Below are 17,204 nucleotides of genomic sequence, written 5' to 3'. Positions count from 1 at the left end.
TAGTGACTCTGCATCCACTCAGTGAGGGCCTGATTTGAGAACCCCACTTCTTTTCAGGGAAAGAGCTTGTTTTGTAATGTAATAAAGTTTTAAAGTGTTAAAATTTCCTATAAAGTATATGCCACTCATTTCAATGTCTTGCACGCTGCCCACCTCTGTCTTTTTACACTGGCTTACATGAAGAATTGAGTGTGGGGGAATTCAGCTCTTAGCTCTTCCACCACCGTCCTTGTGATCATGAAAAAAACCACCAATCTTTTTTTTTCTTTTTTTAGCTCAGGAAGATTCACCCTGAGCTAACATCTGTCACCAATGTTCCTCTATTTTGTATGTGGGTCACTGCCACAGCATGACTGCTGACAAGTGGTGTAAGTCTGGGCCCGGGAACCAAACCTCGGCTGCCAAAGTGGAACATGCCAAACTTAACCACTAGGCCACTGGGTCAGCCTCTCCACCAATCTTTTGAGCCTTGGTTTTGACAATGTAAAAAGGAAACAAAATTCCCCTCTAACTTCACAGGGTTATTTGCATTCAAATGGAAAAATGGATGTAAAAAATTAACAAATTTGCAAACCCCCACAAATGTGCATTATTATGGGGTGTCGATCATAGATTGGTGCTTTCATTCATTTGGATGCTTTCATTCATTCCACACATATATATCAAGCATTAGCTATTTGCCAAGCACTCTGTGGCACTAGGAGTTTAGCAGGAAAAAAAAATGAAATAAAAGCAGACAATACCCAGTCTTCCTGGAGTTTAAGTTCTACTAAATGTAGAACCCTGGTCATGATGTTCTATGGCGGTCCCTGCAGCTGAGGTGACAGGAGCTTTGTGTGTACTTGGAAGCAATATAAATATACATAAATATATATATATTTCCAAATGACCAGATTCCTGCAATAAAAAGCTGATTACGATAGATTCTCAAAGGCCCTCTGAATTATCTGAGACAAACCCTTTGCAGTAGTTTTGGAAAAGTTCTTGTCTTCCAACACCACGAGCTCTCGAAGTGACCTTTTTTAAAAGCTTTCTGCAGCAGATGCGTTTTGCGCCCTGCACCTGTGGCCCCCCTGGGATGACAGCTGCAGCTGCAGGGGGCAATTCCTCTGCTCACTGCCATGCCCCACCCCGAGCACCCGCCTCTTCTCTGCACTCTGCCTCCTGCTGCCTTTCCTGAGGGAGATTTCTCAGACGGGAAGTGCGGGGCATTGACAATCCCAAGTACAATCCTCCATCGATGGGGACGGGAGTTGGGGGACCCACGCCTCAGCTTCCTGTCCTTGGAGGGATGATTCTGAGGAGCAGTCCGCATGGGACCTCAGGGGGTCCCAGCAGGGTTAAGCCCAGGTTGCCCACAGGGGCTCCCTTCATCGGCTCTTCCTCCCTCACCCTCCCTCACTCCCGCTCCTGGCATCACCTGCTAGTTAAACCGCCTGCCACCCGGTCTGGTCCCTCAGGCACTGCTTTAGGGAAACCTGAACTGAGATATTGATCCCATTTGTCTGTAAATGTTATTCACTATTTTGATGGCTGATACTCATCAAAATGGCCAAGAATAGGACACTGCCGGGCGGCTGGAAAGAATTTAGAGATTCCAGCAGACTGATTTCCAGATCTACCCCCAAATTTTGGAACGTGCTGAAAAGCAATCTAAATTCCTACCTCTAGGACGTCAAAGAGGCAGTTTGCATGGTACTCCACATCGAAGTCATGGATGGTGAGCTGAATGCTGCTCCCCGGGGCTGCGTGGATGTACCAGATGCATTCCTTGCTGGGGGGATAGGTGTTGGGGTACCCAGGGCTGCTGAAGGAGCCTGTGGCCCCAGAGAACTCCCCACCACAACCTGTGGAAACAGCAGGGCTCAGTCAGCACAAAGTGGGCATCGCCCCCAGGAAAACTTCTAAAACCCAGATAACCAAAAGACAGCTGAAAATGCACAATGCCTGACTTAGGAGAAAAATCATAAAGTTATAATTAAGCAGTTATAAAACAGTGAGGAAAGATAATGGCTACAACTTAATAAATTTATTCTTTTTAAAAAAAACTGATTACATCATTTGGCGCAATAATTCTCAGTCCTTATTCTTATCACAATGAACCTTTGGTAATAGTTTCAAAACTTCATTCTAATTTTTAGATTTTCTTCATTATTTAGGTAAGAATTTTATGGTAGGAAATAGAGTACTTAACCCCTACAGTTTACAGACTCACAGAATCTGTAGGAATTCAGAGAGAGATTTCAGAAGGGAGAGGGGGAGAAAACCTCACAGAAGTAAAATTTGAGGACAGTTAAATTTTAAAGACAAAGTTATAAAAAGTTAAAGATAAAACAGCCAAAATAGCAATTTTTGGTGATTAAAACGACATTGTAGGGGCCGGCCTCTGCACAGTGGTTAAGTTTGGCACGGTCCCCTTCAGCAGCCTGGATTCATGAGTTCGGATCCCGGGAGCAGACCTACACCATTCATCAAGCCATGTTGTGGCAGCAACCCACAAGTGAAACAGAGGAAGATTGGCACAGATGTCAGCTCACGGCTAATCTTCCTCAAGCAAAAAAAAAAAAGAGGAAGATTGACAATGGATGTTAGCTCAGAGTGAATCTTCCGCACCAAAAAGAAAACAAAATCACAAAAAAAATAAAACATTGTTTGCTCTGTTAACATATCTGGGCCTCCTTTCCCATTATTTCAGAATATTCTTTCTTGGTTGGCAAACTCTTCTGAGTCCCTTCTCTCATCCTACATCAAGGGTTTCATGTTTAAGAAGGATAGTGCCTCCTTACTCCGTTAGGAACATTTGTGCCTTTTCACATGAACGAAGTTAAACTGCTGTAACTTAAAAACCAAGACCCGAAAGCTGAGGTCAGTCTACTCCCCACCCTACCCAAATTCATCCTGTACAGTGAGCTAGAAAAAAGTTTTTGAAAAGTTCAAAAGAAATATTCTCCATACAGAATCTCCACTTAGCCGAAAGGAGCTGAGAAGAAGAATAAGAAGACTCTTGCTTGGGTAAAGAAATGTGATTCGAGCTCAACACGCCGCCAGGTCTTGAGTTGCCAGGTTCCTGCTTCCATCTGAAAACCTCTGTGTTTTCTGACTTTCAATTTGTTGCACGGGGCAGTACCTTTGCTCCGGCCTATAAAGTTCCTACTTTTACTTCTGATTAAAACCCTCCAGAAAAGCTGTTTAACATTCGACGTGCTGACATTGTTTATAGACTGTGGTGAATGTTAAAAAAACATAAGCGCCATGAAAGATTAGAAAATATTTTTCCTACTACAACAACATATGGAAAATTTTCCTGAAGCCAAAATCAGCACAGATTGTGCATATCCTGAGCACCACCGCTTAACCCAGGGGCACCAGTCACAGTATATTCCATCAAATGATGCTCCCAGGGGTTGGACAACACAGTGGCCCGTTTATATTATCTGAAGATGTAGCACCTTTTGCTAAATCCGTTACAGGTAAGCAAAGCCATTCTGTTCTCTGATTTTGTTTTCAACCTCCATTTTCAACTCCCGTGGTTCTTGGTATCAGTTGTATAAAATAAATGACCTAAAGAAAAAAATCTTTGGAGGGAAATAACTGTGCCCACATAATACAAAAGAGAACAAGGAAAAGGAAGCTTGGATATCTCATCTCTGCATTTTTATTCAGCTTCAGTTCATCAGACAATCTAATTTGACTTTTTTTTCGTTGTCGTTGATTCAACCAAAAATCTGTATAACATTTTTGAGTTGTCTTTTCCAATTGTTTGAGGTTGCCTTGTAAATTCCCTTGCAAGTAACAGGATACTAATACCCTTAAACTCGTCACTGTAAGCTGGAAGGATAATTTCAGATTCTTGGCATTCAGTGATGCTTTGAAAAATTGCAATACTTATTTTATTTACCCACTTACAGCTCTGGAGACTCACAGTGTACTTTTCCCTCAGGTTTAAAACAAACATAAACAAGGTTTATAAAAAAACAAAGCAAAATTTTATTTTTAAGTATGTCATGTTGTCTTCTCATCAATAGTACTTATGTGTGTGTTTTCTAAAGATAAATTCAAGTATTATTAAAAGTAATACCCAGTTGGGGAAAAATAGTGTGTGCTTGTGAGAAGGAGAGAAAGAAACTGTGGGAGCTTGAAAGCTCTTTGAAGCTTTCTTTTTCCTTCATGCTCTCACTGTCTCTGAGGTTTAACATATCAAAAGGTAACAACTTTGATTTGAAAGTTCATATCAAATGCAAAACAGAATAAATTAATTTAGTGGTATTTTATGGTAAAAACTATAAAGTACTGGAAAATAAAGTTAATGCTGATAATCATGGTAGAAATTTAACTCTGTCTTTGTATTTCTAAATTTTGGAAGAGATAAAAATACTTTCCAATTCCCATTCATTCATTCATTCAATAAGTATTTATTGAGCATATGCCATAGTCCAAGCAGTGCTGTAGAAGCCAGGTATATTCGAAGCCTCTTGAAAAAAGTCCACTTCTAGACATAAAAAGTGCTGCAATCATATGCCCTCCTGGATGTCAGTAAGCTCTTTTTTGCTTTTCCATCAGTTTTCAAAGAGAAATTTCAATAAGTTTTGATTTGAAAAATGCAATCAGTGAATTCTATTTTATCCTTTACATGTTAAATGGTTGTAAGTTACAAATAAGAATAAACAAATCGTCATGCTGAGTTGCTAAAAGATATTTTTTAATTTGTTAGTTTCGGTAGTCTGATGTTAGCATAATTCTTTTTTGGTACTAATTTCCAGTCCACAGATGAGAGATTTTGATCAGCATTTAGCCAGTTATGGCTCACTCTCTTGAGTATCATCACTTTTTCCTAGACTGTGGGACTCTGACAAATGTGCGCTTGGTATCAGGCAAAAGAAAATATGTCAAAACACATATTTTAAAAACTGAAAAATCAACTGATGTCTGTTTTTTCTATGCTCTATTTTAGTGACAAGTGAAAATGTATTCACAAAAAAATTAAGAAAATTCCTATTAGCCAAAAAAATTAAATATGTAATAAATTTATTTGATACTTTATTTCATAAATCTAAGCTATCATTAGGCCGACAGCTAAACATTAGATATGAATTTAGAATTGTATAATTATGGATAAAAATGAAAAGTCATAAATTCACATCGAGTCAAACTTATTAAATTATAGATGAAAGCAAACAACAATTATAATTCATAATTACTAGTAGAGTTTTTGAAAGAATGTATAATGAGTCTTTCAAATTGTATTTATGCATCGTTTTCCACTTGATTAACTGTGGAAAAGGGAGTCAGTTACAATATAGGAAATGTGACTCAGAACCTTTATTAACACATAATATCCCACTGTTAGTCAAAAGAAATACCATGACAGTCCAAAAATCCTACTGTGTGCAATTCTAATGGAGAAAAAATGTGTTCTGAATGCTGAAATGAATCCCAAAGCTAAATGATTCGATTCTGCCCCGTCAACAATCTCTTGCTCCTATTGGGTAGCAAAGCTGTTCATTTTATTTGATTTACTATTTCTGCACCTCCTGTGGTAGAGACAAGGTTTGTTTCTGTCTTATTTCTAATAAAGACTGTGGAATTCAAAACTTATTGGTAAGCTGCTTTACCGAGTAGTGTTATCAGTGCTGCTGATGTTTAACACTAAAAGCTTTCTACATAAACAACTATGCTAATTCTACTTTCCTATTAACTTTCAATTTAATTTGGGCCAGGAAGGGGAAAAAGTAATCTGTTCACTGCACTATTTCCCTTTGTGTGGGGTTTAGGATGTGACAATCTCTTGTCAAAATACAATTTTTCCTGAATGAGTCACAGAAGATAATCCATTTCTAAATCCATCCACCCATTTTAGAGATAGAAGCAACAAGTCATCTGGAAAATCTCAGGTGTCTACATGTCATTTAGAGTAGAAATAATGGTTCGGACACATCTGCAAATATTGAAACTGCTGAGAAAACACACAGTTCAACAGGCTATGCAATAATTTTTAAAAATCCTGTCATTGTCAGTCATGTCTGTGACTTTGGGTGGGTGACCAGGCGGTCCAGGAAGGGGTAGGAAAGAGAGATGGAGGATAGGCAAGGCTAGAGATGAAAGAAGTTGTATCAACCAACAGCTGTCAGGAAATAACACAGGAGGTGATGTTTAGATTCCCAATGGCATCTTTATCATCATGTTACCTGTCTGGTTGAATGAATAATAAAATGTAAAAGAAATAGAGAAGTTTTCTATAACTGGGCTTCAGTAACCTAAGATAGAGGACAGTGATTCAGGAAAGCATTTCAGGGATTTACACAAAGAAAATGATTAAATGATGAAAATACTAACCAAGGAGTAGATAATGGAGCGATGAATAAAGAGTTTTGAGAGATAACGTGTATAGAAGAAATAGAGTTAGAGATAGTGGATCTTTGCACCCAACTGGTAAGAGATGATTTTCATGGAGGAGACAACAGGACTTCCAAAGGTGCATAATTTGCACGTTAGGTTGCAAAACTTTTGGAAATATAATAACATATCAAGTGAAGCACATAAGACAAAACGGGTCCCCATGCTGGCTGTGTTAGTCCTTGGATAACTAATTTAACCTCTCTAGTCTTCTATTTCTTCATCTGTAACAGTACATGGATTAGTACTCAACCCCATAGGGCTGTTATATGGAGCAAATGAAATAACCAAAGTAAGGTTTTTAGCTAAGCGTCTTGCCTATGATAATCACTCTATACATGCTGTGTACTATAATTTCACAAGAGTTTATCCAGGTATGGGATAAGATTAGAGAAAGACTTCGAGCTAGAAGAGGCATTACCGTACCCGCTAAAGAGCCATCATAAATACATGATGAGAAGTAAGAAATCAACTGTTCATTAAGCTACAATAAAGATAGTCCACAGCTGTATGGTAGCTCACAATTTTTCAAAGTGCTTTTAATAAGTACTCTATCTGATTCTAAATTCATAACCACTCTGTGAGGTAGGCAAGAATGATCATATCAGGCCCAATTTAGAGAAGAGCAAAGTGAGGCTCAAGAAGGCTCAACAAGGCTGCTGCACTTGCAGCTCACATAGTGAACGGCAGCTCTGGGGCCCAGCCCCTCCCCTATCACCCCTTAAACCCCTCTCCCCCAGCCCCAGTTCTGTGTTCTCTCTGCTATGCCTTGTTGGGCACTTCAGCCCTAAGACAGTGGGATGGCAGTGTTGGACACTGCCCTCATTAGTGTTCTGTCCATCTACGGAGGAAAAAAATCACCATAGAAACCTAAAAAATAAGCAAATAAAGCAAAAATTTTTTTCATTTAATTTAAGGCAAATCTGACAAAATCTAATATATTAACATCATTAGACATCAGCTGAACTGGAATAAAATAATGACCTGAAGAGAATCGTGTTTTTCAGCTTTAATTAGTTAATCTTTATGAAACTTTAGTACTGGTGACTGATCATCTGTTTGGTTCTATTTTCCTCCAAACTCCCAGTCATCAGCTGAAAGGAAGCCCTGACCTTATCAGCAGGAAACATGTTGATCTGCTGAACTCATAACAAGGAAGAGTTAAAAGCTCTTGCTAAACCTGCTTACTTGTGAAGACCATTTAAATCTTTTTCATAAAAGGACTTTGCTAACACTGGTCTTTTTTTTTTTTTTCCATCTAAAACAAGCAATGAGTTACAAAATTCAAGAACAAAAACATTAAGCATAATCTATGTATGTTCTATCTTCAAGATTTGGGGTCGTTGTTTTTCAACAAAAGGACTTTGATAAAAAGCAAACCAGCAATGAAACAGCTAAATGGAATCAGAGGCACAAAGTTTAAAAGGATGTTCTGTATTTCCCTATAATTGCTCAAATGAAGCCATCTCTTCCCACTTGGTGTTTTCCTGAAACCGTGTTCCATAAACCAATGGCACCGGGGCTGCCAGCTTGGAATTGACATGGCTGAAGCCTGCTGAAGCTGGAAGAAAGGCAGCAGAGAACAGACCCAAAGAGGACATCTTCACATCCTTGTCCTCTAATTTCTGAGGGAAAAACCTGAGAAATCCGCGGTCAATGTGGAAAAGAAGTTGAAAAGCCATAGTCTAGTAAAAGAACAAATTTGAGCACAATAAACGATGATGCTCACATACTTCATTCAAATGACTGATTTATACTTTAACAGTTTTTCTTTAACTGAAAAATATAAACTTTCTCTTCTGCAATACCTTGAGAGGTGCCTCACTGGTTAGCCCAATTTCCCTCGACATGCAAAAGGGCGGCAAGTGGAGGGAGTGGGGTCACAAGGAGAAGTCACCAATAAGGACTCTTTTTATGGGGCAGCTATGATGTGAAATGGTAACTAAGAGCTCAGAAGATGGGGAAAGTCCAACCCAAGGCAAGGTTGACCTATTTCCTAGTGTACACAGGCCTCACTTCTGATACATCTGTGAGATATGTAAATAATGCAATTCAAGCGATTTTGACCAGAAACTTTCAGCTTGGGGGAAGTAGGTGGAGGTGGAGAGAAATATGAGCTCCTCAAAATGGCCAAAGTTGTGCAAAGGTGACTGTGGCATGCATAAGAACCACAAAAAAATCAGCAGTTCCTCGTTTGATTTTACCGGTTAATTCCCCAACAGTCTAAAAGTGTATGCCACTCTCCTAGGATACAGGAGAAAGGCAAATGATAGGTATCTGTCCCACAAGATCAAAGATGAAAATCAGATCACTAGTCCTCTCTAAAGAAAGGCAGAGGGTGGAGCCCCCAGAATTCATCTGCTCTTAAGGATTTGCAGATTAATTTTCAGGAGGATTTTGTGGGTTAGCACTTACTCCATGAGGACAAAGACACAAACTGAAGCAATTACAAGAGGGAAGCAGAGAAAAAATCATATAATATAAAGAGCAAATAATGTTAAATCCTCCTGAGGAAAAGGAAGGAAGAAGACAAGAAGAAGAAAGAAGACAAAGCATGGTGAACTGTAGGAGAGGAGAAAGTGGTCAAAAGCTGCAGGACCTCCTGGATGGGGTTGAATAGTGTCCCCTAGAATTCATATCCACCTGGAATCTGTGAATGTGACCTTATCTGGAAATAGGGTCTCTGTGGATGTTATCAAACTAAGATGAAGTCATACTGGAGTGTAGTGGGGCTGAAATCCAACAGAACTGGTTTCCTTACAAGAAGAGGGACACAGACACACAGAAGGAAGAAGCCATGGGAAGATGGAGGCAGAGATCAGAGTTACTCATCTACAAGTCAAGGAAAGCCAAGGATTGCCAGCAACCAATAGAAGCTATAAGAGATAAGGAAGGATTCGTCCCTAGAGACTTTGGAGGGACGGCCCTGCTGACACTTGATTTTGGACTTCGAGCCTTGAGAACTGTGAAAGAGTAAATCTGTGTTGTTGTAAGCCACCTAGTGTGTGTTACAGCAGCCCTAGGAAGTGAATAGATTCCCTTTCTTTTCCCAATAAATGAGATGGCACAAAATGGTAGCAACTGTGAGTGTAACATCTAAAGTATGGGTTTTGGGGGGTGGGTTTTCATGAGGAAGATTGGCCCTGACTGAGCTAACATCTGCTGCCAATCTTCTTTTTGCTTGAGGAAGATTGCCCTTGAAATCACGTCTGTGCCAATCTTCCTTTTGTATGTGGAACAGCACCACAGCATGGCTTGATGAGCAGCGTATAAGTCCACACCCAGCATCGAAACCCTTCAATGCCAGGCCGCTGAAATGGAGCACTGAACTTAACCACTACGCCACCAGGCTGGCCCCTGAAGGAGTGTGGGTTTGAAAGCTCTCCTTATTCCCTCTTGTGTTAATTCCATCCTATTTTTCAGACTGAAGTTTAGATGATGGTTGGTCAAGGATAAGGTTAGAAGATACAGGAAGTCTTTTTTTAGTCTGTTTGAGCTGCTATAACAAAATACCACAGACTGGGTGGCTTCTAAACAACAGAAATTTATTTCTCACAGTCCTGGAGGCTGGTAGTCTGAGCTCAGGGTGCCAGCATGGTCAGGTGAGGGCCCTCGTCTGGGTCACAAACTTCTCATGATATCCTCACATGGTAGAAGAGGGCAAAGGATCTCTCTGGGGTCTCTTTTATAGGAAGACCAATCTCATCATGAGGGCTGTGCCCCCAGGACCTGCTCACCTCCCAGTGCTCCACCTCCTAATAACGTCACCTGACAGGTTAGGTTTCCACACGTGAATTTTGAGAGGACACAAATGTGCAGACTCAGCACAGTCTGTTGAGAAAACTAGAGACAAATGTAGGGCTAATTATCATATTAGGAGGAAACAAGCAAACTCAAGAATAAGGATAAGGATTTTTAGCATTGAGGAGTCCGTAACAGTTTAGAAAGTTTCATCATCCGTAAAGACTTCATTCCAGCCCTAGACTTTATGATAATCATTTTGTCTAAGTGATTTCCATAAGCAATGGATATGGAATAGAATTATCTGTTTTTAATGGTAGGGACCAAAAGAAAAGGGGGGGGGGGGAAGAAAAAGACCACAACGTGAAGCTAATGACTAGAAAATAGGTACAAATAGGAGCTAAAACATCAACGTTCGGGGCTGGCCCCATGGCCGAGTGGTTAAGTTCGCGCGCTCCGCTGCAGGCGGCCCAGTGTTTCGTTGGTTCGAATCCTGGGCGCGGACATGGCACTGCTCATCAGACCACACTGAGGCAGCGTCTCACATGCCACAACTAGAAGGACCCACAACGAAGAATATACAACTATGTACCGGGGGGCTTTGGGGAGAAAAAGGAAAAAGTAAAATCTTTAAAAAAAAAAAAAATCAACGTTGTCCATAATTATAAAATGACTTTTAAATTACTATATGTCATAAGAATATTCAAAATTAAGATTTTCATAGCCATCCGACTCCCTGAGACATCCCGAATCTGAAGATTGAAATGCTTCACTTTAGGATACCATTAGAGAGAAATGAATTCAATGTAGCCATATTTTAGGTCTTTTCACATAATATAAATTTTGATTTCCTGTATATGAAAGGATAAAGATCTTTCATTTTGACTCAGAGAAGTATAGCAGACCTCGTCATCTTTTCTATTTGACTAACTAGATCATTCTTCTTCTAATCTACTTATTCCAACCAAATTAAAAACTGGTTTCGCAGTAGAAATTCTTGCTTATAATTCATGAGAAATCAATCAATCAATCTCTCTCCCTTAGACATTTTTGAAATTATTGAAGATTTCTGAACAAATATATAAAAATAGTATAAAAATGTCTTCCAAGGAGAGGAAATGGGACCAAGACAACTGGACTAACTTTTCTGAAATAAGTAGTCACACCTAAGGCTACCAAGAACTACTTTATGAAACACTCTAAACAGGCAAAGAGAGGGAATGTGTTCACTTAATGCAATTTCCAAGGTCAACACTCATACTTCTATTTAAAAGTACTCATTCTAATCCAGCTTTCTTTCAATTTAATTATTTTGGTATACAGCACACTTGCAGGAAAAGCTCACCAGCCTCCCCCTCAGGGTTCCACATCACTAGCCACCTCCATCCTCAATTCCTTCTCTCATCTTTCCCCAACCCCCAACCTTGCTCCACATCAACAAAGGGACAAATGTGGGCAGCACGACGCCGATGGTCCTGGTATCCTCTGACCCTCCCAGCCCTGACAAGCCAAAACCACAAGATTGTTTTCTGTGATGGAGATACCAGGGGTGCAGATCCCTCACAGGGCAAATGCTGCAGGCAACCAGCCAGCTAGGGTCCTTAACTTAGTGGGGGCAGACTCTCTCTGGCTGGGCTCCTAAATCAACCAAATCTTCCAGTGCTCCATTCTATCCTCCGTGGTTTACCTCCAGCCAAACCAATCTATTTTAGGGACAGCTATCCTTTCTCTCTTCACTTTAATATAAAACGCATCTTGCAAGCTGGATTGTCTAACTAAACAGATTGGACGATGTCTGTGGTCTGCCCCCGCTTGGGAGCATGTGATTCCATCAGTTATGTGTAGCAACGCCAAAAGAAGAGCACTTTATAAAAGAGTAATAAAGCAGACATTGTGTTGAAGGATAAACAAGCATTAGCTATTTTGAACTAGCTGTTTGCAAAGTAAGACACTTCACCTCCGTTATTGCTACTTGAACGTGAAGAAAGAATGGATTGTGTAATTCAGTGGGGAGCCCATGGACCCGGGACATTATTTATTTGGGAAAGATTGCATACATTGATTTAAAAACATTTATTATCCTCAGTGGGAATTTAGTTACAAAATTACCTACTCTAAGCTCTGACCTTGTTTGCATTGCGATATCGTTCTTTTTTGCAATGAAAAGCTGTGGGGGGAAATTATTTGCTTTTACTCAGAGTGTAACTATTTAAAACACAGGTTTTGGAGTTCAACATCACATGTGGTTTTGTGTTCTGATTCCATCACTTTCTGGATTTGTGAGTCTGGAGAAGTTAGTTCTCGAAGACTCTTTCCTCAGTTTTCTTATCCACAATGTGAGGATGATGATGCTTATTTCAGAGAATTTGGGAGAAGACATGAGATAATATTTTTAAAGCACTAACCAAAGCACACAGCACATGGTAAGTGTCATTTTTTTAAATGTCAACATCAATGACAGTAATAATAAATGAGATGTCAAACCAATGCACCAAACATTTAGTCATATTTTCATTCACTTTTTATATGGCAATGTGGCTTATTTTTATCATAATTAATGGCTTACATTTAAAATCACATTTAGGTGGTAAAATCTATGTTATTCAACCTGTGAGTAGTCCTACGTATAACTAGAAAGAAAAAAAAATCGGAGACAAGGTACATTAATGTCATTACTTATGTAGAGAACATAAAATTCTATTAAACCTTGTAGAATGCAGTTACTGTCCTACACCAGAGATTCATCTTTTGTTTTGTGAGTCAATGCCACTGAAACCTGCCATTAGTCTCTGAGTGCACAGTGGTGTACACATAAAACGAGTCCTTGGATACGTAATGTCAGAGACAAATATGGCAATATTTAAGTAAACACCCAAAAAGAGAAATCTCAGGGACAAAAATTAAGGTTCTACTGAACATATTGTTTGCTCTGTGTTGGTTTAGTCATTTCTGGCTGCTACAAAATTGTTAAAAAAAAAAGTGTGACTTCTTTTTTCATGTTGTACAAAAAAGTGTGGAATCCCCTAGAAAGTATGTGCAATATCTGTCAGGGTTGTTGCTGCTAGGGAACCAGAACACAAACAGCAGATTCAAGAAAGCCCTTCCTTTGGCCCAAATCACCAGGACTATTACAAATTGTGCAATATATGATTTGGCAAGGTCATGGCTGTTTGAGGGTCATTTTTTTCTTTTTATAACTGTTTCAAAGAACAGCAATGGAAATAGAAGTGAAGCTTTTTCAAACGGTAGCGATGTGGGAATTGCGATGCAAGACTCCTAAACGGACTTCACTGGTTACAGGACTCAGAGCCAACATGAAATGAAGGTCAACTGTGTGTATGTGTATTTTCCGTTGTCGTCAAGGCGGCAAATAATGTCAGGATTTAGCTTTTCCACTCATTCTGAAACGTCTGCCTATGTGTAACGCTGCCTCTGGTTACTAGAACCTTGCTGGGAAAGTTCTGAAGCCGAGGCAAAAGAGCTGCACGACTTCCTTAGTAAATTATAATCCTAATTTCAAATGTGAGTTCGCTTGTAAACAGATTTTTTAAAATTAGCATCATCCTTTGAGAACTTCTTTGCAAAAAAGTAATAATTTGCAAAACAAAAATCAGAAACAGTATCACAACGCAGAAATCTTTGGTTCTACACTAAGAACATATTCATTTTCAGTGTCCATGCTTAAAAATTTTCTAAGAGTGTCACTAAGACAAAAGTTCAAACTATCAAATAGGCTGAAGTGGCCAGGATAAGCAGGACAGGACACAGCATGGATAAACGTGAAAGAAAGCCTAGTCAGAATGGAGGGAAAGAACTTGTAACTTAAACAGAACTAATGTCTCTTAAAAGCTTCTTTTACTTAAATTTCTACTCAAACGGAACAGGATTTCTTTCACTCATATCACAGTCTATAATAAAACAATCACAGCAGTCTGTTTTTACCCATTTGTCATTACAAGAGATTGCTCACAGACTTTCTGAACCAAGGATGCTTTCTTGATGGTAAATGAGATTCCTTTAGAGGCAGATGGGGACAGGTGCTTTACCACTTCGCTCTCTGTGACATTATGTCTATCACTGCCTAGCAGGAAGTGACACTGTGAAAGCAATTCGTCACCAGCAGAGACAAGATAGGTCTCCGTCTGAGATTAGGACCAGATGGCATGATTCACATCTCGGCCTTGTGGGTGAGCCCTGGAATCTTTGCTGACCACGATTCATAAAATACTTTCATTTTGAGTGTCATACCTCCGGATTGTCGTGAATTTTAGCACTGTGCAGACTCAGGACAGACAGGCAGAAATAAAGTCCATATTCTTGCAACAGCTCTAATCAGTTGGTCTCTGATGACCTGTCCTGCCTCAACGTCGATCACTCCCTTTGGCCCGGTATTTCTCTACTCTGCATTCATTGTTGCCCTGCTAAGGAGCCTAAAATTTTTAGATATTTTCTTCCCAAGTTTTCCCCCGTGAAATTTAAACATCACACATACACTATGTATCTGTTATGTACTATATATCTGTGCTTTATACATAAAGCATAGGATTCTTTTCACCCTCCCAAGAACCAATTTCCATGCCCTTGGGGTTGATATTGAGAACATGTGCCATAGCTGAAATCCTTGCCCATTGCAAAACTTTGGCACTATCTCAAGCTTCCCTCCCTCTATTCTTAGAAATGTTTTCCTCTCTCAGTTATTTGTCTGATGGATCAACTCTTGTTCATTCTTTAAAACTCAGCTCAAGTATCAAAGCTGCCTGGAGGCCTCTGGAACTCCCTCGGGCCATCCCAGATCTCCTCGGTGCCCACCGCATCATGGATTATGGACTTATTTCTACACTTGGTTTATTTGTCTGTCTCCACGACTAGATGACTAACTCCTTGAAGCCAACTAGATGACTATCTCCTTCCTCCCTGTTATGGGCTGAATTGTGTCTCCCCGCAAATTCATAGATTGAAGCCCTAACCCCCAGTACCTCGGAATGCGACAGCATTTGGACACAGGGCTATTACAGACATGATTAAGTCAAAATGAGGCCCCCTAGGTGGGCCCTAATCCAGTATCAGTGGTGTCCTTATATGAAGAGGAAATTTGGGCACAGGAAGAGATACCGGGATGCACCCTCACAGAGAAAGGGCCACGTGATGCCACAGCGACAAGGCTGCCATCTGTAAGCCAACCAGAGAGGCCTCAGGAGAAACCAAACCTGCCAACACCTTGATCTTGGACCTCCGGTCTCCAGAACTGTGAGAAATAAATGTCTGCTGCTTACGTCAGCCAGTCTGTGGTATTTTGTTATGGCCGCCTGAGCAAACGAATACACTCTCTATATTCTAAAAACTAAGACCAGAACCTGGTAGTGAATAAACATAGGCTGGTTGGTTGGTTGAATGAATGACTGAATGAAAAACATGTTCTCCACAAATTCCTTCTTACAGAGGCTCTGTGTCATTGCTATCACGTGATACACTACAGACTGTCTGTTCTTTGGCGGGGAGGCCCAGCACGTCTCCTCACACAGCCCAGTTTATTCATCCTCACACCCAGCTGGGTGATCACCCAGCAATTCCGTATAAAGCAAATGGATAACAGAGTTACAAAAGATAAATCCTTTGTCCTCAAAGGGTGAACCTCCCAGAAACCCTTGCACATATACTCTTAAGTCACAAAAGGAATAAAAATTACAGATTAGAAGGAATTCCCCTGAAAGACCAACAATAAAGAAAGACTTTGAAAAGACCAAGTGAGAGAAGCAGAACTGGAGGGAATGTTTAAGAGCAACACTGCTGACCTCACAGAGGCTCTTTGCCAGGGCACTGAAAGTATATTTTTTAAAAGCCCTTTGATGCGGCGCTGCTTGTCCACAGGTAGTCGAGAAGGCGCTGGCTCGTGTTCAAACCAAGCCAGCCATGGAGGATCTAATAAGGCTTTTAAAATGTTCTCCCTGAGCTGATTTCTGAAAACCCTCAAGGCTTGAGAAATCTCGTTAAGAGCTAAAAAGAGATAAAATGGAACCAGCCCCCATCCAAGAGGCTGATGTCATCTATCTCCCCAAAGAAAAGGCCGCACTTTCCTTTGTGAAAACCCAGGGTGACATCACCTCCCCATCACATGCCCCTTCGCCCCTTTCCCTGCTGTTCCCAGCTGAGCGGTCTCTCCCTTTGCAAATGTCACTCTTTCACAAAGCTCCTTGACCTTGTTTGTGTGCTGGATTCCACCGCCTAGTGAAAGAGGGCCTCTGGGAGGGCCCACCACAAGAGGCGAGTGGTGTGCACAGCTGGCTGGGAGGCCCCTATTCACACAGCTTGCAGAAAGTTCTACACTCCCTTCAGCAACACAGACGGAAGCCGAATTCAGCCCCTGGACAATGCTGTCAATGCTGAATACTGTGAACCGTTTAGCCGGGCGGAGGAACTGTGGCCATTTCTTTCTTCCCAGAGTGGGATTCTCTTTGATGGTTTGCATAAAGGCAAGGCAGTGTGGTTTAATCTCACATCTACAAAAAATGGACCCACTAAGAAAGCCCGATTGTAGATCCATTTTCTCAAAGCAAATAGAAGATTTGTGCGGTTGACAAAGAGGCACATTTTGTAAACGGGTTTATTTATTAATTGGTAAAATGCGCAGGAAATGATGCCACCATAGATTTTGAACTCTCAGCGAAGAGTTTTTTGGAGTTCTTATTGCAGAGTTTGGAAAAGAGTGGAAGGGGAGAGAGGACCTGAAATGAGATTTGATGCTGATGAAAAGAGGCTAGGAGTTTAGAGGCACTCCCTTGGCCAGGTAAGGCAGAGAAGCTTCAGGGCTGGTGTCAGGCCAGGTGTCCAGGGCCCTGGCACTCGATCCTGATTCTGAGATCGGGATCTAGAAAGGCCATGCAGAGATGATTTTTGAGGAAGATTAGCCCTGAGGTAACATCTGCCACCAATCCTCCTCTTTTTGCTGAGGAAGACTGGCCCTGAGCTAACATCTGTGCCCATCTTCCTCCATTTTATATGTGGGACGCCTACCACAGCATGGCTTGACAAGCGGTGCCATGTCCACACCCGGAATCTGAACTGGCAAACCC

The 17,204-nt window shown here is 40.7% G+C and overlaps 1 protein-coding gene and 1 long non-coding RNA gene across 3 annotated transcripts in view; one reads left to right on the top strand and one right to left on the bottom strand.

The window, feature by feature from the left end:
* The window catches only part of CUBN (cubilin), a 256,261-nt gene that overhangs the window by 143,074 nt on the left and 95,983 nt on the right, over window positions 1–17,204 (bottom strand). For both annotated transcript variants that reach the window (XM_070254934.1, XM_023632206.2), the window contains one exon: window positions 1,666–1,847. In XM_070254934.1, the coding sequence (XP_070111035.1) occupies window positions 1,666–1,847 (182 nt within the window). The remainder of the gene's footprint in view (window positions 1–1,665; window positions 1,848–17,204) is intronic.
* Window positions 3,380–15,411, top strand: LOC138921378 (uncharacterized). The gene is made up of 2 exons (XR_011433911.1): window positions 3,380–3,470; window positions 14,874–15,411. It is a non-coding gene; the product is annotated as an uncharacterized lncRNA (long non-coding RNA).

Source organism: Equus caballus, chromosome 29, assembly GCF_041296265.1.
Source record: "Equus caballus isolate H_3958 breed thoroughbred chromosome 29, TB-T2T, whole genome shotgun sequence".
NCBI lineage: Eukaryota > Metazoa > Chordata > Mammalia > Perissodactyla > Equidae > Equus > Equus caballus.
This window is presented reverse-complemented; position numbering and strand designations above follow the sequence as displayed.